The 21,058-nt window shown below is 47.3% G+C and overlaps 1 protein-coding gene across 2 annotated transcripts in view; it reads right to left on the bottom strand.

Annotated features, from left to right (window-relative positions):
* The window catches only part of palld (palladin, cytoskeletal associated protein), a 436,835-nt gene that overhangs the window by 248,758 nt on the left and 167,019 nt on the right, over nucleotides 1–21,058 (bottom strand). The window contains exons 1-2 of one of the 2 annotated variants that reach the window (XM_078561267.1): nucleotides 19,300–19,581; nucleotides 5,597–5,772 (exon numbers count right to left, since the gene is read on the bottom strand). Coding sequence is in view for 1 of the 2 variants with exons in the window: in XM_078561258.1 (XP_078417384.1) it covers nucleotides 5,597–5,772 (176 nt within the window). In the remaining variant the exon portion in view is untranslated. Of the gene's footprint in view, nucleotides 1–5,596; nucleotides 5,773–19,299; nucleotides 19,582–21,058 lie in introns of those variants that run through there. The other variant, XM_078561258.1, reaches the window with a different exon arrangement.

The raw sequence follows: 21,058 nt of genomic DNA, 5'->3' as shown, positions 1-21,058 counted from the left end.
GACAATTTCACATTTTCCCACATTATTCTCCATTTGCCAGATCGTTGCCCACTGACTTAACCTATCTATATCTGTTTGTAGCCTCCTTATATCCTCTTCACAGATTACTTTCCTACCTATCATTGTGTCGTCGGAAAATTTGGCAACCATCCCATCCATCCCTTCATCGAAGTCATTTATAGACTCATAGATGTCTACAGCACAGAAGGAGGCCATTCGGCCCATCATGTCCACACTCCTCAACAAAGATCTGACTACACTAATTCCATTTTCCAGCATTTGGCCCATAGCCCTGAAGGGCTGAAGTGAATATCTAAATACTTCTTCAATGTTGTGAGAGTTTCTGACTCAACCACCTTTTCAGGCAGTAAGTTCCAGACTCCCACCACCTTCTGGGTGAAAAAGTTTCTCCTCAACTCCCCTCTTAGCCTTCTACCTCTTACCTTCAATCTATGCCCCCTGCTTATTGACCCCTCCACTAATGGAAAAAAATGCCTTCCTATCCACCCTATCTATAACCCTCATAATCTTATACACCTCTATCAGGTCCCCTCTCAACCTTTGCTGCTCCAAGGAAAACAACCCCAGCCTATCCAATCTTTCCTCATAGCTCAGACCCTCCAGCCCAGGCAACATCCTGGTAAATCTCTTCTGCAGCCTCTCTAGTGCAATCACATCCTTCCTATAATGTGGTGACCAGAACTGCACGCAGTACTCCAGTTGTGGCCTAACCAGCGTTTTATACAGTTCCAGCATAACATCCCTGCTCTTGTATTCTATGCCTCGGCTAGTCCAGGCAAGTATCCCATATGCCTCCATAACCACCTTATCTACCTACCCTGCTACCTTCTGGGATCTATGGATATGCACATCAAGGTCTCTCTAATCTTCAGTGCTTTCCAGGGTCCTACCATTCATAGTGTAATCCCTTGCCTTGTTAGCCCTCCCCAAGTGCATTACCTCACATTTTTCCGGGTTGAATTCCATTTGCCACTGCCCTGCCCACCTGACCAGTCCATTGATATCCTCCTGCAGTTTATGGCTATCCTCCTCACCATTTACCACCCTACCAACTTTCGTATCATCCGCGAACTTCTTGATCAAATCCTGTAAATTTAAATCCAAATCACTTATGTATACCACAAACAGCAAGGGCCCCAGCACTGAGCCCTGTGGAACCCCACTGGAAATAGACTTCCAGTCACAGAAACATCCCTCTACCATCACCCTCTACCTTCCTGCCTCTCAGGCAATTTTGGATCCAATGTGCCGCTTTGCCTTGGATACCATGGGCTCTTACTTTCTTGACCAGACTGCCATGAGGGACCTTATCAAAAGCCTTGCTAAAGTCCATGTAGACACATCAAATGCATTACCCCCATCAACACTCCTGGTTACCTCGATCAAATTTGTCAAACACAACCTTCCCTTAACAAATCCATGCTGACTATCCCTGATTGATCCCTGTCTCTCCAAGTCTCTGTTCCTCAGAATTTTTTCTAGTAACTTCCCCACCACTGAAGTTAGCCTGACTGGCCTGTAATGTCCTGGTCTATCCCTTCCTCCCTTTTTTAATAATGGGGCAACATTAACAGTCCTCCAGTCCTCTGGCACCTCACCTGTGGCCAGAGAGGATTTGGAAATTACTATCAGGGCCCCTGATATTTCTCCCTTTGTCTCCGTCAACAGCCTGGGATACATCTCATCTGGGCCTGCGGATTTATCCACTTTTAAGGCTGCTAAACCCGCTAGTACCTCCTCTCTCTCTATGTTGATTTTGTCGAATATTTCACAGTCCTCCACCCTGAGGTCTATACCTGCGTCATCCTTTTCTATTGTGAAGACCGACGCAAAGTATTCATTGAGGACTGTACCCACGTCTTCCGGGTCCACACACAGATTACTTCTAAGAACCCTACTCTTTCCCTTGTTATTTTCTTGCTCTTTATACATTTAAAACACCCTTTTGGATTTTCCTTTTTTCTACCCACCAATGCTTTCTCATGCACTCTCTTAGCTTTCCTAATTTCCTTTTTAAGTTCCCCCCTGCACTTTTTATACTCCTCTAGGGACTCTGCCGTATTGAGCCCTCGGTATCCACCATAACCTCTTTTTTTCTTAATCCTAACCTTTATGTCCCTTGACATCCAGGGTTCTCCAGACTTGGTTCCCCCACTTCGTCTTTATGGGAACATATTTGCCCTGTACTCTCGCTATTTCCTCCTTGAATGCCTCCCACTGCTCTGGCACAGTTTTATCTGCAAGTAGCTGCTCCCAGTCTACTTGGGCCAAATTGCATCTCATCTTAGTAAAGTTAGCCTTTCCCCAGTTTAGAATTTTTATTCCCAGCCCAACCTCATCCTTTTCCATAACTATCCTAAATCAAACTGAGTTATGATCACTATTTCCAAAATGCTCCCCCACCTGATACGCCTTCCACCTGCCCGGTCTCATTTCCGAATATTAGGTCCAGAACTGCCCCCTCCCTTGTTAGGCTTTCTACGTACTGGTTAAAAACATTCTCCCGGATGCAACTTAAGAATTTTGCTCCTTCCCTACCTTACACACTAAAACTATCCCAGTTAATATTTGGATAGTTAAAATCCCCTACTATTACTGCCTTATTATTCCTATACTTCTCTGAAATTTGATTACATATTTGATCCTCTATCTCACCCTGGCTGTTTGGGGGCCAACAGTATGTTTGCCCCTTTTGTGTTTTTTACTTCTACCCATATGGCCTCATTTGATGATCCTTCCAAGATATCATCCCTCCTCACTATTATAATTGATTCCTGGATCAATGTTGCAAACCCCCCTCCTCGTCTATCCCCCTCTCTATCTTGTCTGAATGCCCAATAACCAGGAATGTTAAGCTGCCAATCCTGCCCTTCTTTTATCCAAGTCTCGGTCATAGCTATGATATCATACTCCCACATGCCTATCTGTGCCCTCAGCTCGTCTGGCTTATCCCTCAGGCTCTTTGTATTAAAATATATTCCATTTAGCCTTGCTAAACTCACTTCTTTCTTATCTAGCCTATGTTTATAGCCTATGTTATATATGTAGCAGCCTATGTTTTATATATATATAGTAACCTATGTCTAGCCTGTTTTATATATATAGTAGTCAGCGGGTGGGGTGGGGATTGTCAGGGGATGGGGGAGTAGTTGGAGGTTGAGGTTGCGGGGTGGGGAGTGCAGTTGAGAGTCGGAGGGTAGTCGGGTGTGAGGAGGGCAGCCAAGTCAGGGGGGAGGTCATCAAATGTTGGGGAGGTGTTTGGGGGTGTTCCCGTGGGGGGTCTGGAGGGCAATTGGGGTGGGTTGGGGGTCGTCTGTGGGTCCCGTGGAGAGCTGTGGGTGGTTGCGGGTAGTTTGGGGGTCCTGTGGAAGGTTGGAGGATGGGAGAGTCGTGTGGGGTCTCAGGCTGGATCAGTACTATAGTTACCCAGGAGTTAGAAGTGGTTTTAATTCTTCTAACTTTTTCTGGGAACTATTGTTGTGAGGCAGTTGGAACCGTCCAAAGTTTACGACTTAAGTTGCAGTTTCGGGTGGTTCCCTATACAGGGCAATTGCCCAATGGGACTATGAACTTCCCAGGCAATTGCCATGCCGACCTTACGTGGGAATGGGCTACCCCTCAGGTATGACACCCCGAGGATCGGGTGTTATGGGCCAATGTATTTTACACGCTACAATCCTTCCATCCATATAAATCCCCTTATTACGCAATGAGTGGTTAGAATCAGGAGCCTTGGTGACTTGCTGTAGTGCATCAGTGTAGATGGTACACACTGCTGCCACTGTGAATTGATGGCGGAGGGAGAAATGTTTGTGGTGCCAATCAAGCGGGCTGCTTTATCCTGGATGGTGTCAAGCTTCTTGAGTGTTGTGGCACTCATCCAGGTAAGTGGAGAGTATTCAATCACACTCCTGAATTGTGCCTTGTAGATGGTGGACAGGCTTTGGGGAGTCAGGAGGTGAGTTACTTGCCACATAATTCTAGCCTCTGACCTGTTCTTGTAGCCACAGTATTTATATGGCTGGTTCAGTTCAGTTTCTGGTCAATGGTAACCGCCAGGATGTTGATAGTGGGGAGTCAGCAATAGTAATGCCATTGAATGTCAAGGTGGTTAGATTTTCTCTTGTTGGAGATGGTCATTACCTGACACTTGTGTGGCATGAATATTTCTTGCCACTTATTAGCACAAGCCTGAATAATTGTCCAGGTCTTGCTGCATTTGGACATGGACTGCTTCAGTATCTGAGGAGTCACGAATGGGGCTGAACATTGTGCAATCATCAGCGAACATCCCCAATTTTGACCTTATGATAGAAGGAAGGTCATTGATGAAGCAGCTGAAGATGGTTGAGCTGAGGACACTACCCTGAGGAACTCATGCAGTGATGTCCTGGAGCTGAGATGACTGACCTCCAACAACCACAACCATCTTCCTTTGTGCTAGGTATGACTCCAACCAGCGGAGAGTTCTCCTCCGATTCCCATTGACTCCAGTTTTGCTCGGGCTCCTTGATGCACACGCAGCCAAATGTGGCCCTGATGTCAAGGGCAGTCACTCTCAACTCACCTTGGGAGTTCAACTCTTGTGCCAATGTTTGAATCAAGGCTGTAATGAGGTCAGGAGTTGAGTGAACCTGGTGGAATCCACATTGCCTGAGGCCGTGATGGAGGCAGATTCAATTGTAGCTTTCGGAATGGAATTGGATAACTACCTGAAGAGAAAAAATTTGTGGGGCTGACGGCAAAATGCGGGAGAGTGAACTAGCTGTTTTGCTGTTGCAGAGAGTTGGCACAGACACAAGAGGCTGAATGACTCCTTCTGTGCGGTAACTATTCCATGATTTTATCACTCTAATGTCCTCCAGCCTTGCAGTCCCCCGAGAACTCTGCATTCCTCCAATTCTGGCCTCTTGTGCATCCCTCAATTCTGCCACCCCTCCATTGGCAGCCATGTCTTCAGCTGCCTCGGCCTTAAGCTCTGGAATCCCCTCCTCTCTCTCCCTTCCTTTAAGGTGCTCCTTAACACCTGTTCCAAGTGGTGGATGAAATGGCCTCTTCTCTCAAGCCTTTGTACACCAAAGATGACATCAGAGGTCTCATGAGTATGGCAAGCCTATGGCAAGCTACACTGCACAAAGGCACTTTTCCAAACAACACCTACCCCTTTGGCCAAACTTCTGATCATTGGTCCTAATATCTCCTTATTTGGCTTGGTGCCAAATTTTGTCTGATTATGCCCTTGTGAAGCACCCTGGGATGTTTTACGACAGAAAGACGCTTTATAAATGTAAGTTGTTGCTGCTTATTGTTGCATCTTCTGCAACACTTTTCTGTCAACATTCCTGACCTTTCCAAGAACCAAGGATTTGCAGAGAGCACCCACAATGCATCAAAATAAACCAATCAACAATCAGCCCTCGAAGAGATGACGGTCATCTTCAGACAACATGTGCGGAGCGGAGGGCATGAGTGGTGGCCTTAAAGGGATAGGCCAAATCAAGCACCCCATCACCCAAGCAACAGATTCCAGACCACTATCAAATAGCAGGTAGTTAAATAAATATCATGCACCTACCTTCAATATAGACCTCAGCGGATGTAGTGTCTAATCCAAAGCAGTTGGTCGCTGTACAGCTGTACCGACCAGTGTCGTCCTCGAAAGCTTCGGCAATAGCTAAAGTATAGAGGTCACCATCCTGGAATATCTGGACATCCGGGGAGTTTTCCAGCTCTTTCCCCTCACAGAACCACCTGCGGGATTAGTCAGATAGGAATAGGGAATTTTATTTATTTATTTTTTTAATTAAACTTTGGACGTCTGCAGCCAAAGAAAAGTTTTGATAGGCCAGTTTGAATCAAAATATAGACCGTGGCTGAGTTTAGACGGCTCACTGTCCAGCCCCGACAGCTCAGGGCAAATCAAGTCGACAATCTACTTGGTGCAAATTCCAATTAAAAAGAAAACTCCAAGGTTATCCCTGCCCTCTTCTTAATTTGACAGCGGTCTTTGATATTCTCCACTGTCAGCCACACCCTTCTGCATATTAACAACACACACACATTTTCTTTAAGATAATGAGGGTTGAACAGTAACTAAAGGCAACTTAAGCCGGGGCGGGTTCTTCAAAAGATCTGGATGGTAATTAAAAGGAACGTGGTGGACTCCCATCGCAGTTACAGTATAGGATGGAAGTGGTGATTAGATAATAGATGTAGCAAAGTGCACTATAGAGCAATTCTAAATAGTTGACAATGAGCCTAATGGGTTCAAGCTAGGAGCTATTGACAGGGTTTAATGTTAATATTCCACATTTTTTTCATGGGAGGGTTTGATTTGCTCCTTTGCTGAGTGCATTCTGAAACCCAACCCTAGACTAGAGAGGATTCCACGGACAGAGTTTTCTCCTACCCGATGTAGATTGTGAGCTCTCAGCCCACTTGCCTAAATTCAGAGAAGTTAGACCCGGGTTATTGAGAGCTAAGGTTTAGCGCCCTGCCAGTGTGTACAGAGTTATTACTGCAGGCCTGCTAGCTAAATTCTGTTCTTACTGCTAATCCATTAGAACCCACCTTACCTTTGGAATGGAAGTGAAGCAGGAAGGAATGAGCCCTCCCCGAAAAGTTAGATCAGCCCCGCCAAGTCCAGTCAACCATAAAGTCATACAAATCACAGCTCAGGCCGTTCAGCCCATCACTAGTGCTAGATCGTTAATTAGAACTACCAACACAAATCCCATTTCCCTGGATTTTGTTTTATATTTTCCCTTTTTAAATACATATCCAATTCTTAAAGTCTCTGACTTAATAGCCATTTGTGGTAAAGCGAGGCGTCAAGACTGGCTGCTCTTCTACTCTGGAGTGTTGAGCACATAAGCGAGTTTGGCAATCCCAGTGCAGCATTGAGGGAGTGCAGCATTGTGGGGGATGCCATCTTTCAGATGAGATGTGAAAACGAGGTCCCACCTACTTGCCCTCTCAGATAGATGTGAAAGATCCCCTGACACTGTTTCGAAGGAGAGCAGGGGATTTAGCTCTGGTGGCCTGGCCAAGAGTTATCTCCTCAATCAACATTGCTTAAGTAAATTATCTGGTCATTTATCTCATTGCTGTTTGTAGAAACATAGGACTTAGGAGCAGGAGTAGGCCACTCAGCCCCTTGAGCCTGCTCCGCCATTCGATAAGATCACTTTTCTGTCTGCCCCCATATCCCTTGGCTCCTTTGTCTATCAAAAATCTGTCTAACTGAGCCTTAAATAAATTCAATGACCCAGGCCCCATTGCTTCCTGGGGAAGAGAATTTCACAGACTAACAGCCCTCTAAGGGAAAATGTTTCTTCCCATTTCTGTCTTAAAGGGAGACCCTTTATTTTTAAACTGTGTTCCCGAGTTCTAGTCTTCCCCACAAGAGAAAACATCCTCCTGCTATCCACCCCAATTAAGTCCCCTCAGGATCTTGATATGTTTCAATACGATCACCTCTCATTCTTCTAAACTCCAATGGGTATGGGTCCAACCTGTTCAACCTTTCTTCATAGGATAAGCCCTTCATCCCAGGGATGAGTCAAGCGAGCCTTCTCCGAAATGTTTCTAACACAATTATATCCTTTTTCAAATAAGGAGGCCAAAACTGGGCACAGTATTCCAGATGTGGTCGCACCAAGGCTCTGTACTTATATATTCCATTCCTCTTGCAATAAACGCCAACATTCCATTTGCCTTCCTGATCTCTTGCTGCACCTGAGTACTAACTTTTTGTTAATCATGTACCAGGAAGACCTATTAGAACAGAGGTGAGGAGAAACTTCTTTAGCCAGAGAGTGGTGAATCTATGGAATTCATTGCCACAGAAGGCTGTGGAGGACAGGTCATTGAGTGTATTTAAGATGGAGATAGATAGGTTCTTGATTGGTAAGGGGATCAAAGGTTATGGGGAGAAGGCGGGAGAATGGGGTTGAGAAACTTATCAGCCATGATTGAATGGCGGAGCAGACTCGATGGGCCGAATGGCCTAATTTCTGCTCCTATGTCTTATGGTCTTATGGTCTAGGACACCAAGATGCCCCTAAGTTTTGCAATCTCTCTCTATTTAAATAATGTGCTGCTTTTTTATTCTTCCTGCCAAAGTGGACAAGTTCACATTTTCCCATATTGTTCTCCATCTGCAAAAATTTTTTGCCCACTCACCCATGTTTGTGGGATCTTGCTGAGCACAAATTGGCTGCTGCATTTCCCCATTTTACAACAGTGGCTACATTTCAGAAAGTACTCCCGAGGCTGCGAAGTGCTTTAGCAAGTCCTGACTTTGTGAAAGGTGCCTTATAAATGCAAGTATTTCATTTCTTTTGGTCTATGATTCAGATCACCCCGGGTTTACCCTTTTAAGGAGGTCACTGAAAATGCCCAAACCAGCCAGACTGGAGAGTTCTGAAGAGTCATATTCAGCTCGAAACCTTAACTCGGTTTCTCTCCCCACTGTTTCTTTTTAATTAATAAGAGCAGAGATTAGCCATTATTCCAGTGGTAATATTTTTCCTGTGTAGGCTAACTGTCTCATTCCACAAAACCAAATCCTCATTGGATTTGGGAATCCTCACATGGCAAGGATTCCGACATAAAGGCCACCAGTAAAGTTTCTATGAACTACCAAAAAATGCCGTGCCCTTGTCAATAGGTAAGCATCTTTCAGGATCGGAACAGGGCACCTACAACAATACGCTCCTTTAGATGCCTTTTTTCCGATTGAATTTCTTTGCGTGTTTTCTTCACCAATCGCGTGTAAAATAGTTCACAAGGAAAGAGTAATATTGTAGTCAGCCCTGGTTCCGGTAGTTTTTATGCAGTGAGTTGTTATGTTGCCAACTCAGAGGTCCTGGAGTGTGCTAATTCCACCAGCACACACTCGTTGCTAAGTCAACGACATCTGTGCTGGCTTGGCTGCGTTCATCCATATAGCCAAAGATCTTCTGTACAGTGAATTGGCCACTGGGTCACGACCTCCTGGGCACCAATGCCTCCGCTACGAGGACACCTACAAGTGAGATATGAAGATAGCGGACATTGGCACTGACAACTTGGAGACAGTCGCTAACGGCCCTGACCTCTGGAGCCTGACTGTTTTGAGTGGCATTGGAAGAGGTAAGAAGAAATGAAAGGCTCTACTGGGTCGAGAGGAGGGCCCAGAGAAAACAGGGGCAGTGAATTGTGCAACTTCTCAGCCCACTGTCTTCCTCTGCTGCAAAGGTGGCAGAGGCTGCCATGCCAGAGTGGGGCTCCTGAGACACACCAGGCGATGCTCAACACAGAGTTGACCACCAAGGCGCAATCCATCGTCTCACAGGATGGAAGCTTGCCACAGAGGTATTATGATCTGGAAAGCGCTGCCTGAAAGGGTGGAAGAAGGAGATTCAATTGTAACTTTCAAAGTGGAATTGGATAAATACTTGAAAAGGAGTGAATCGCAGGGCTACGAGGAAAAGGTAGGTGGCTGGGGCTAATTAAGCTGCTTGTTCAAAGATCCAGTACAGGCACAATGGGCCAAATGGCCACTTTCCATGCTTACAATTCTATGGTTCCAAACTCAGAAGAATATTGGCATAGAAACATATTATTTGGATGGTAGTGTTGTAATGCCAAGTGTCTTATTTACCTATTCAGCTTTACTGGCGCCCCTCACCTTGACAAGCGCATTATAATTAAGGAAAGCCGTCACTGTTTTATGTGTCTTTCTATTGAAGGCATCGGAGGGGATTGAAATTCCTCTTCTGATGAAAACCAGGAGAAGTCCTGCCCGCCACTCTGTGCAATTAGCCAGTCGCTGACAGAACTGCATTCTCAGGAATCACACGGTTCAAGGCTGTGTGTTCCTGCAAATCCATCAGTCACTCATTAATTGGACAGAAGAAGCAGGCATCGTCTAGTTTTTAAATCAACAGAGGAATTTCAGACTTTCTGCTCACTGCGAGGGTTGCCAACCCTCCAGAATTGTCCCGGTATTTCCAGGAATTGAAGATTAATCTCAAAAAGATTAACCGAAGGCTAATCCCTGCTGTGAACAAAGCCTGGGGGGAAAATTCATTGAGGGGATTGTGTGCTTCTCCTTCATTTTCATTGAACGCTTTTGTTCATGAATATAATTGGAGTTAAAAGAAAATCAACTGTTGGACTGAGAGTCAAGGATCATCGAATTGGTTTGGGCAACCAGGCCGTGAGGAATGGGCCATGTAGGCAACCCAACAGTGAGGGTGTGGGGGAAGGGCAATCAGAGGTAAAAGATCATGCGATAAAATCTCCAGGAAGTTACGTTCAACCATAGTCGGCAACCCAAGCTGTGGCCTAGTGTAGGAGGTTAAATTTTGAAGAGACTGAAGAGGAAGGGACATGTTCTCCAGCTCATGACAAACTTAATTTTTATCTTGTTGCCTTTTGGGATGGGAAGTGGAAAGTTTGCTCGCCATTTGCCCTCCCACTTTCTTTTTCCAGACCAGCTCAACCAGAGTTGCCAACTTTGGCCGGCCATATTCCTGATGGTCTTATGACATGGGCCCAGATTTTCGCCGAGTCGGGGTGATCTGGGAGCCCTTTGGAAATGGCAGGCCGGAACCGATTTCAGATCCCCCTGCTCCCCTTCCCGTTTCTGGGAATTCTTGCCGGTGCGAGCAGTCAGCCGGCATGCAGCTCTCCCGCCCTTACCGGTGGGGGTGGAAAGATTAAACCTCCACCTCGCAGTTTTAGTCAGCTCAGTCCCCGTTGGCAAGTAGACTTGGTCCACAGCCTTTCAGAGGGGTGTGTGGACCACGGGGTTACCCCAGGCCCAAGTGGAGAAACAAGGGACAGTCACCTGTCCCTGGGATTCTTTCATTGACAGGTTTTGAAATACATAAAAAAACATTGGCCCATAACTTCTGTTCCCCGGGGCATCATACCTGGGGTATCTGAAAGATGCACTGGGGCACCCCCGCACCACCCCACCGGAGGTCTTCCATAAGGATTGCACGGCCATTGCCCGAAAAGGTCAAGCTTCCGTTGGGTAACCACTTCTAACTTCTGGGTAACTATTGTACTGACCCCACCCTTCCCGGCCCCCCATGGGACCTGCCGACTATACCCCTGACCCTCACGGAATCCCCTGGCTACCCTCCCCACCCCCTGGCTGCCCTTCCGACACCCTGACTATCCCTCAACTGTGCTCCCCACCCCCCCTGACTATGCACTCACCCCTCCCGACTACCCCCTCCTCCACTACCCTCCTCACCTCTCCCCCGTGGCTGCCCTCCCCACCTCCCTGACTACACACCCACCCCTCCCCCACTACCTTCTGCACCATTCCCCCCCCCCCACCCAGACTACCCCCTTCCACTCATGGCTGCCCTCCCCACCCCCCGAGCTACTTCCCAGAGCCCACACGGGGCTCCCAGAACATCCACAGGATCGCCCAACTACTCTCCAAACCCCTGACTACCCCACTCCTCCTTGACTGTCCTCCAAGGAATGTGTTCAAGCCTTGCACCTTTTTTGAATTAGCTGGGAGCTTGGGGGGCCTATAGTTCCCCATTGCTTTCTCCATGGCAATGCCTCGGCCAATCAGACTTACTGACCAATCAGCACCCTTTTCCCCTGTAGTATAAATTGTTGTGATTGTTTGAAATTTGGCATTCTTGTGTTTGTCCTGATGAGTGTAAGACGAAAACCTTTGACAACATTTATGACATTATTCATTCAGGGGTTGTGTCACTGGCTGGGCCAGCATTTATTGCCCATTCCTGGTTTCCCTTGAGAAGGTGGTGGTGAGCTGCCTTCTTGAATTCTGCAGTCCATGTGGTGTAGGTACACCCACCGTGCTATTAGGAAGGGAGTTCCAGGATTTGGACCTGATCATCGTGAAAGAATGGTTCTGATATGTACGCAGAGGGAGCGGTATTGGCCTCTAGAGAGCAGGTTAGTTGCCCTTCACTTCTCTCCACAACCTTTCAAACTGGCAGCGATCAGTTTGGAACCAAGTCGGGATAGGGTTTTCCATTTTTACAAGTTTTAGCCCTCTCTCCTATCTGGCCGGGCACAGTTGAAAAATGCCCCAGTATTCGGCCAAGTCAGTGTGTGAATTGGAGGGGATGGGTAACAATGAGCTCCTCTACTCCCTCCTGTGAGAGGTCTACCTCTCCCGGAAATAGTTTGAGATTAAGTCCATCTGTTCGCAAACTTGGTGTCATATTTGACCCTGGGATGAGCATCTGAAGACTTATTTGTATTGTCACTAAGGCTGCCTATTTCCACCTCAGTAACATTGCCCCGTCTCAGCTCAGCTGCTGCTGCAACTCTCATGCACACCTTTGTTACCTAAAGACGAATATTCCAAAGCACTCCTCTCTGTCTCCCACATGCTACCCTCTTTTTAACTTGAGGTCATCCAAAACTGCTGCCCATGTCTTAACTCACACCAAACCCTGTTCCCCTAGCACCCCTGTGCTGGCTGAACTACATTGGCTCCCAGTTTGGCAACGTCTTGATTTTAAAATTCTCATCCTCTTTTTCAAATCCCTTCATGGCCTAGCCCCACCCTATCTCTGAAATCTCCTCCAGCCCCACACACCTCTGAGATATCTGTGCTCCTCTAATTCTGGCCTCTTGTGCAGCCCCAGTTGTAATCACTGCACCATTGGTGGCCGTGCCTTCAGGTGACTGGGCCCCAAGCTCTGGCATTCCCTCCCCACCCCTTTCCACCTCTCTACCCCGCTTTCCTTCTTTAAGGCACTTCTTAAAGCCTACCTCTTTGACCAAGTTTTTGTTCACCTGACCTACTATCTCCTTACATGGCTCAGTGTCATACTTTGTCTCATACTGTTCCTGTGAAGCGTCTTGGGATGTTTTGTTATGCTAAAGGCACTATACAGGTATAAGTTGTTGTTGTACAATGAAGTCTGTGCACCTGCCTGTCCTTTCTCCTCGAATGCCGACACACATATGCTGTGTATTAAATTTACAGCACTGAAATAGGACATTTGACCTGACCGGTCGGTGCAGATGTTTAGACCATAAGACCATAAGACATAGGAGCAGAAATTAGGCCATTCGGCCCATCGAGTCCGCTCCGCCATTCAGTCATGACTGATAAGTTTCTCAACCCCACTCTCCTACCTTCTCCCCGCAACCTTTGATCCCCTTACCAATCAAGAACCTATCTATCTCGGTCTTAAATACACTCAATGACCTGGCCTCCACAGCCTTCTGTGGCAATCAATTCCATAGATTCACCACTCTCTGGCTAAAGAAGTTTCTCCTCATCTCTGTTCTAAAAGGTCTTCCCTTTACTCTGAGGCTGTGCCCTTGGGTCCTAGTCTCTCCTACTAATGGAAACATCTTCCCCACGTCCACTCTATCCAGGCCTTTCAGTATTCTGTAAGTTTCAATCAGGTCCCCCCTCATCCTCTAAACTCCATCGAGTATAGACCCAGAGTCCTCAAACGTTCCTCATATGTTAAGCCTTTCATTCCTGGGATCGTTCTTGTGAACCTCCTCTGGACCATCTCCAGGGCCAGCACATCCTTCCTGAGATACGGGGCCCAAAATTGCTCACAATATTCTAAATGTGGTCTGACCAGAGCCTTAGAAAGCCTCAGCAGCACGTCCCTGCTTTTATATTCTAGTCCTCTTGAAATAAATGCCATTTATGTTCCAGAGGAGCCTCCTGCCACCCCTCTTCATCCAACCATGTCAGGATAATCTTCTATTCTTTTCTCCCTCATTTGTCTACCTAGCGCACTCTCAGTTGTATCTAATTTTATCCAAGGAAAATGTCAAGAACAGCACGGGGAAATCTTGATTGCATTCGTCGACCTGGTCAAAGCATCTGACTTAGTAAATCATGAGGCTCTGTGGATTGTGCTCCATAGATTTGATTGTCCAGGAAGCTTCATCACAATCCTGCAATTGCTCCATGACGATATGACTGCTACTGCCTTGAGTGGAAGATCTGAAACAGACGCCCTCAAAGTCTGAAACCAGTGTCAAATGAGGCTGTGCGATAGCCCCCATACTATTTACAATCTACCTGACAGTGGCTATTCACCTCAAAGATCAACTGCCCTCTGGTGTCAGTATTAAATACCACTCTTTAACTTCAGTTGCCTCTGTGTGAGAACTAAACTGATCGTAATAGAAATACATGATCTGCAGTTTGCATATGAATCCAATGTTGCTGCCCACTCTGCCCCGGATTTGCAAAGCCCTCTTGATGCCTTCGATTCTGTGCACAAGGAACTCGTCCTGTCCTTTCAATGTTGACAAAGCAAAACTCATATATCAACCCACAACTGGTGAGCCAAATATTCCACCTCCCATATCTGTTGAAGGAGAGACTCTGGAATATGTTGAGCACTTCCCACACCTTAGCAGCCACCTCTCAAGAGACCACCATTGACGAGGGGATCCAACACCGGATCAGCTCAGCCTTCTACAAACCACGGCAACGAGTGTTTAACAACAAAGACCTCCAAAGTCAACAAAAGTCCCAGTGTACAGAGCAGTTGGTTGTCACCACACTCCTGGACTGCAGTGAGACCTGGACTGTGTATCAGCGACACAGCAGCACTAGAGAAATTCAATCGGCAACGCCTCTACCACATCCTCCAGGTTCAATGGGAGGACTGTCAAACACATGCACGTGCCCATCTTAAAGCCAGCGCTGCATTCATTCCAGCAAAATGCAAACTACAATGGGCTGGACACTGTGTTCGGACGGCTGAAAAGCCAGGTCCTGTTTTCTCAACTCTCAAATGACCAGTATTGTGGGAAGGACAAAGAAAATGCTTCTAAGGCTCTCTGAAGCTCTCTTTGAAGCACAGCAGCTTTGACATCAATGACTGGGAGGAGCTCACAACCAATAGTTCAAAATGGTGACTTGTCCGTCTAGCTGCATCACACTTTGAGTCACAACTTTTTCATGATGAGGCAAAGCGGTGACAGAGAAGGGAAGAAAAGGAGGAAAATCCTGCGCTCCAGATCCCACTACCACGTGGGACATTCTGCCCAATGTGCTCACAGACCTGTGGGTTGAGAATTGGCCTCTTCAGTCGCACGAAGACCCACGGCAGCAACTCACAGCCCTGAGTAGACATCATTCTCGAGTTGAGAGAGAGCCGGCGATGACGGCAAATTGTATCTACGCTATTCACCTCAGCCAGTCCACCCGATGCTCGTTCTCAGCACCATTGTACGTCTCATTTCTCATGATCAAAGATTCTCTAGATTCCAGGGCGGGTATCTTCCTTTCTTGCCAGATGATTTCCTGCTCTGATGTAGTTCAGGTATCAAACCCATTCTCTACTGCGGTGGGGAGGTGAGGGGTGAGGGTTTTACTCCTCTTATTACAAATCAGGGACAGACAAAATCTTTTAAGAAGAGGACTCATTTCCAAAAGGGCGTGTGGCTCCACTATTCAAAAAAAACAAGTCAGCAACAGTATTAAAGAAGTCTTATTGTTCCACATTCCCCCACACCACCTGTTTTACCGACTAATCCCTCTCTCCTTAGCCTGCAGGTGATAAGAGATTACAGGTTTAAAGACGGTAATAGGCAAGAGAGCACGCTAAGATTTTCTACAAAGGAGGCATTTAAGGGCCTGTAAATCACAACAGGTGTCCTGATTTGTAGACTGTTGCGTTGTAAGATTGACTCATCGAGAATGTTGATCACCTTCTTTTGATCTACAGATTATGATAGTTTCACTCCACTCCACCTCCCCAGAGCCATGGAGAGGCAACTCCAGGACTAATCTCACTAAGAGCCACTGCCAGCAAGATATGGGTACCGCCTGCCATCGTTCATAATGGCCGTCAATCGTGCCAAAGAGACTCGCTCGTTCTACCCAGTGTGGCAAAGAAACAGCCGGTGAAGTGCTACGACAGGACTCAGGTCAGTTTTTGCCTACCTGCAGAGGGGATGGCAATTCAGAACCCGCCCTGATAAACTGATAATTCGACCCATTTGCCTGAGTTTAAAGCCCTGGCACTGCTGGAACGTGGGAGGGAGAGTTAAACAGGCCAGGGTGTTCTCGTAACAACAAAAGCTTGCATTTATATAACACCTTCAACGTAGTAAAACTGTCTCTTGGTGCTTCACGGGAGATCTGTCAAACAAAATTTGTCACTGAGCCAAGTAAAAACACATCCAATAGGCAGCCAAAAGCTTGTTCACAACGGGAGGCTTTAAGGAATGCCTGAAAGGAGCTTCTTCTTCTTTTCTCAGGTAGTCCCCTGGGATTGAGGATGACTTGCTTCCACTCCAGTTCGATGGGTTTGGAGGTGGCTGACAGTGTGCAATCTGCAGACTCTGTCGCATGTGCAGGGCAGGTCATGCTTGAAGGGTTGGGTAGATGGGTTGTTTTGGAGGTTGTGTGCTCCCTCTGATACCTCCACTTTGCCTCTGCGCATTCCCGGCAAAGTCTCTCGATGCATTCAGTGCCTTCCCAATTGAACCTTCTCCATTTTGTACGGTCCACAAGCCAGGGTTGCCCATGACCCTGTGGGGCTGTTTGAACAAAGAATTAGGAACAGGAGTAGGCCATATTCATCAAACTTGCTTCAGCATTTAGTAGGATCATGGGCTGACCTTCAACCTCAATTCCATTTTTCTGCCTGGTCTCCATATTCTTCGATTCCCTTTGAGTCCAAAAAAAACGCATCAACTTCAGCATTGAATATGCTCAAAAAAAGAGAATATAGTCCAATCATGTTGCTTTGTTAAAATATGTTTTAGTTAAAACAGTGAAGGTGGCTGGTGTCAAGAGAGGCTCACTGAGCTTAAGGCTGCGAGGGAGCTGCCTTGATGACTGATGCTGAACAATCTCTGGGGTCATGACCATTTCCCAGTTAATGCTCATTTAACATTTTCATGTTCCAGCTTGACAGCTTTGAATCAGAATCCTCATGATTTCAACACTCCGTGTCAAAGGTCGTGTAGCATAGCACAAACCTAAATCAACAACCTTAAGGCAAGATTTGATTGTGTAGCTTTATACGGCTACGTACAGGGAAAATTGCAGTTACATTTATATGGAAATTGTGACTTCATAACACGAGGCACATGGGTTGTGTAATTCTCTTCACCACTCCCCATCTACTCTTAACACTTCCAATCCTGAGAGCCTGCTCTGGGGAGGTGGGATAGGGCCAGGCCCGTTGACCCCTGAAGCAAACCCTAGGCCATGACAGGGGTGGGGGAGCGCTGAGGCGGGCTGCTTAGAAAGCCGGCCTGGGTTCTCTGGACTTTGTCCCAGTTGTTTTAGAAGCTCTCTTATTAGGCTCTCTAGTCATCACCCCTCAGAGACCTCAGCACCTCCCCATGGCCTCTCCATCCCAACTCATTTCCCATGCTTCCTCATCCCCCCCGCCATGCCACCTCCATAGTCACTCACTCAGCAACCACCATGGGAAGACCTCAGGAGCCACATGGAGATGAAAAAAAAACAAATTTCTTACCACCTCGTACAGCTGTCCCTTACACACACACACTTCTATTCAGATCCCACGTCAAAGACAAATAATCTTTTATAGCCTCTTATAACTGTTAATCAAACTGTGAACTCAGAACACCCTGCTGAAATAATTGTAGCTTTTGAAACTCGGCCAAGCTTTCATAGTGACAGAATAATAGCCTTTGGGAAATAGATATGATCACCTTGCAACTTAGGAGTGTGCAAACAGTATCCTGGGCTTAATAATGGCATAGAGTACTAAAGCAAGGGGGTTATAATGAACTTGTACAAGGTGCTAGTTTGGCCTCAGCTGGAGTATTGCATCCAGTTCTCTGCGTCGCACTTTAGGAAAGATGTGAAGGCATTGGAGAGAGTACAGAAGAGGTTTTCAAGAATGGTCCCAGGGATGAGAAACTTCAGTTGTGTAGGATAGATTGAAGAAGTTAGGACTGTTTTCCTTGGAGAAAAGAAGGCCGAGAGGAGACTTGATAGACGTGTACAAAATCATGAGGGGTCTAGACAGAGTAGATAGGGAGAAACTGTTCCCACTTGTGAAAGCATCACAAACGAGAGGGGACAGATTTAAAAATGATTGGCGAAAGAAGCAAAATTAATATGAGAAAAGACATTTTCAGGCAGCGAGTGGTTAAGGTCTGGAATGCGCTGCCTGAGAGTATAGTGGAGGCAGGTTCAATCAAAACATCCTAAAGGTAGTTGGACTTTTATCTGAAAAGGAAGGGTGGTTGGGGATACAGAGAGAAGGTGGGAGAATGGCACTAAGCGAATTGCCCATTCGGAGAGCTGGTGCAGGCACGATGGGCTGAATGGCCTCCTTCAGCTCTGTAACAATTCTGAGATTCTGTGGCCTCCATTGAAACTGCATGAACAGATGACAATGCCTTTGTCTAAGCTAAACCAGATGGCCCGTCAATCAAAGCAAACCAGCAGTGTGTTTTTTTTTATAACTCTCAGGCTTCAGCCAGTTTCTTTTTATTTTTTAAGAGTGGGGGATTTCAGATCACGACCCTTAAACAGACCTTATCCACCCTTCAAGATTGTTTACGTGTGCTTTATCAATTCGTAACTCCTGTTCTGCGGGTTAAGGTCTTGGGCCAGCCAAAATGGGATCTACTTGAAATCAGACCTAAGTTCAAAGGGCAATGCTGAGTTCAGATCTGCTGCATGGATCACAGCCCACCCACTTCCCACTGCTGGCGAATGTTGGATCGGTTGAAATGCGGGTGGGACCTCCGTATCCGCGTCCTGCCCCCCCCCCCCCCCCCATTTTCAATGGTCTTTCCGACTCCTCGAAAATCCAGCCCTGAGTGTATCATCCCATTAACCACCTCCGTCTTTCGGATGAGATGTTAAACTGAGGCCCCGTATGCCCTCTCGGGTGGGCATAAAAGATCCTGTGGTCACCGTTTCAAAGAAGAGCAGGAGAGTTCTCCCCATTGTCTCAATCAGCATCACAAAAACAGGATATCTGGTTATAATCACATTGCTATTTGTGGGAGACTGCTGTGTGCTTCATTTCCACATGTTACAACACATGACTACAGTTCAAAAGGGTTCACTGGCAATAAAGTGCTTTGGGCAATTAGGGATGGGCAATAAATGCTAGCCTAGCCAGCGAAGTCTACATCCTGTCAATGAATGAAAAAAAGTCCTTTGGTAGTGAAAGGTGCTAGATGAATGAAAGTTTTTCCCTTTCTACAGGTGCCTGTCTATCATCACTCCCTTCCTAGTCCGCTCACTGAAGTATTTATAAATGTACTGTCACAGGCATCAACAACACAACCAGCTCTCACCTTGGTCTGCGAGCATCACAGACTCCTCCTCCTCTCTCTCTCTCTCTCTGTGTAAACACGGCCAGGCCCTTCTTACAAAGGGAAAAAAAAAGAGGTCCAGATATCGCCTCAGCTTCACTGGAGGGGGAAATCACTTGTCACGGTCCTGCAGTGAGCTTATGGAAGAGTCCAACAAACTCTTCCACTACCTGCCTCACTGTGTGAACGGAAGGCAGCCAAAGCACTCGAACCGGAGCTTAAAGCTTTGGAAACACACACACACACACACACAGACACACATGCAGCAAAGTGCTCTCTGAGGATCAGGCTTCGTGCATTGGGAACGTTTCATGCAAAGGAAGTGAGGACGCCTGAATTTCACTGCAGTCCCCCCCCCCCACCCCCCCTCCTCTCAGCTGAAGGTACACAGAAGGCAGGAGCCTTGGCTGACACAGCAGGACGAATGTGAAACTGGCTCAGGAAGCCAGTTGCGAAACGATCTTGGCTGCGACGCCTGTTTGGATTTATTGCTTCACTCCCCGCTGCGCCCATCACTCCATTGTTGCCTTGGTTTTCTTTTTTTCTTTTTTGTCCTTTCAAAAACATTCATACGAACAACAATCCTTGGCTGCGTGAGGTGCTTGGGCTGCTGCCCTTCCCCACGTGGGGAAAAGGGATTTGGAAAGTTCCTCCAGGATTTTCCTGTTTTTCATGCATTAACTGCCCGGCTGACAGCTCCATCACTCTGTCAGTGAAACGCTGCACCACGACCTCACTGCAAAGCAGGCTAAGCGCCAGTGAGCCCTCTGGGGCACAACTCTTACATTTATAGCTGGTCATAAGAACCTGACAGCAGAGAAGGAGGCCATTCAGCCCCTCGTGCCCGTGACAGCTTTTTGAAAGAGCTGCCCAATTCGGCCCCATGCCCAACCCCCGGATGGAGGGTTGCCTCGTCGACACTCGCAATGGGGTCAGAGTGGGGGGGGTGGGGGGGTCTCCGGAACCCGCAGTGTTGGCCTCCTGGCCAAGGTGATCCAGTTCATGCCCAAACCCTCCTGAAAGCTTAAAACCCCCACCATAGCGGCCCAAAATCCCAATCTCCACACCCCCACCCCCGTTAAAAAAACAAGTGCATTTATCTAGAGCCTTTCACATCCTCAGGAGCTCCCAGTGAATTTTACAAATTGGCTGCCGTGTTTCCTTCGTTGCAACGGTGACGACACTTCCAAGGTACGACGTTAGCTGCCCTGAGGTGGTGAAGGATGCTATCTAAATGCAAGTCTCTCTGTTTCTTTCGCTAGGTAGCTGAAACCAAAGCTGTAGCGCCTCGCCGAGCCCGTTACCATGGTGAGGGGTGTGGGGGACGAGTGGTGGGGGAGGAGTGGGGGGGAGTGGTGGGACGACCCATACACCCCGGATGCGAGTCCCCCACCTCGGGGCACTAATCCATTATTCTGAGCCAGTCTCCGCTCGCCCGGGGGCCATCTGGAGTGAGGTTCCCGAATGCGACGGTCTCACTCCGAGGCAGGAATGCTTCCCCCCCTGAGCCATTGCTACCTTGGGATGAATTTTTAAATGGCCGCCTGGCTGATGGCGGAAGGGCCTGTGATTTTTCTGCCGCTGCTTTTGCACGCCTCCGAGCTGTTTTGGAACACGCCTGTTATGGGGTGGGGGTGGAGTGAAGGGGTGAGGTGGAGATACGGGCGCCCAACCCAAGTGACGGGCAGCCACTCAGGCAGCGCCAGGGCCTATTAAGGCCCGACTGCTGATGGCGACTGGG

Source organism: Cetorhinus maximus, chromosome 2 (genome assembly GCF_964194155.1).
Source record: "Cetorhinus maximus chromosome 2, sCetMax3.hap1.1, whole genome shotgun sequence".
Classification (NCBI taxonomy): domain Eukaryota; kingdom Metazoa; phylum Chordata; class Chondrichthyes; order Lamniformes; family Cetorhinidae; genus Cetorhinus; species Cetorhinus maximus.
This window is presented reverse-complemented; position numbering and strand designations above follow the sequence as displayed.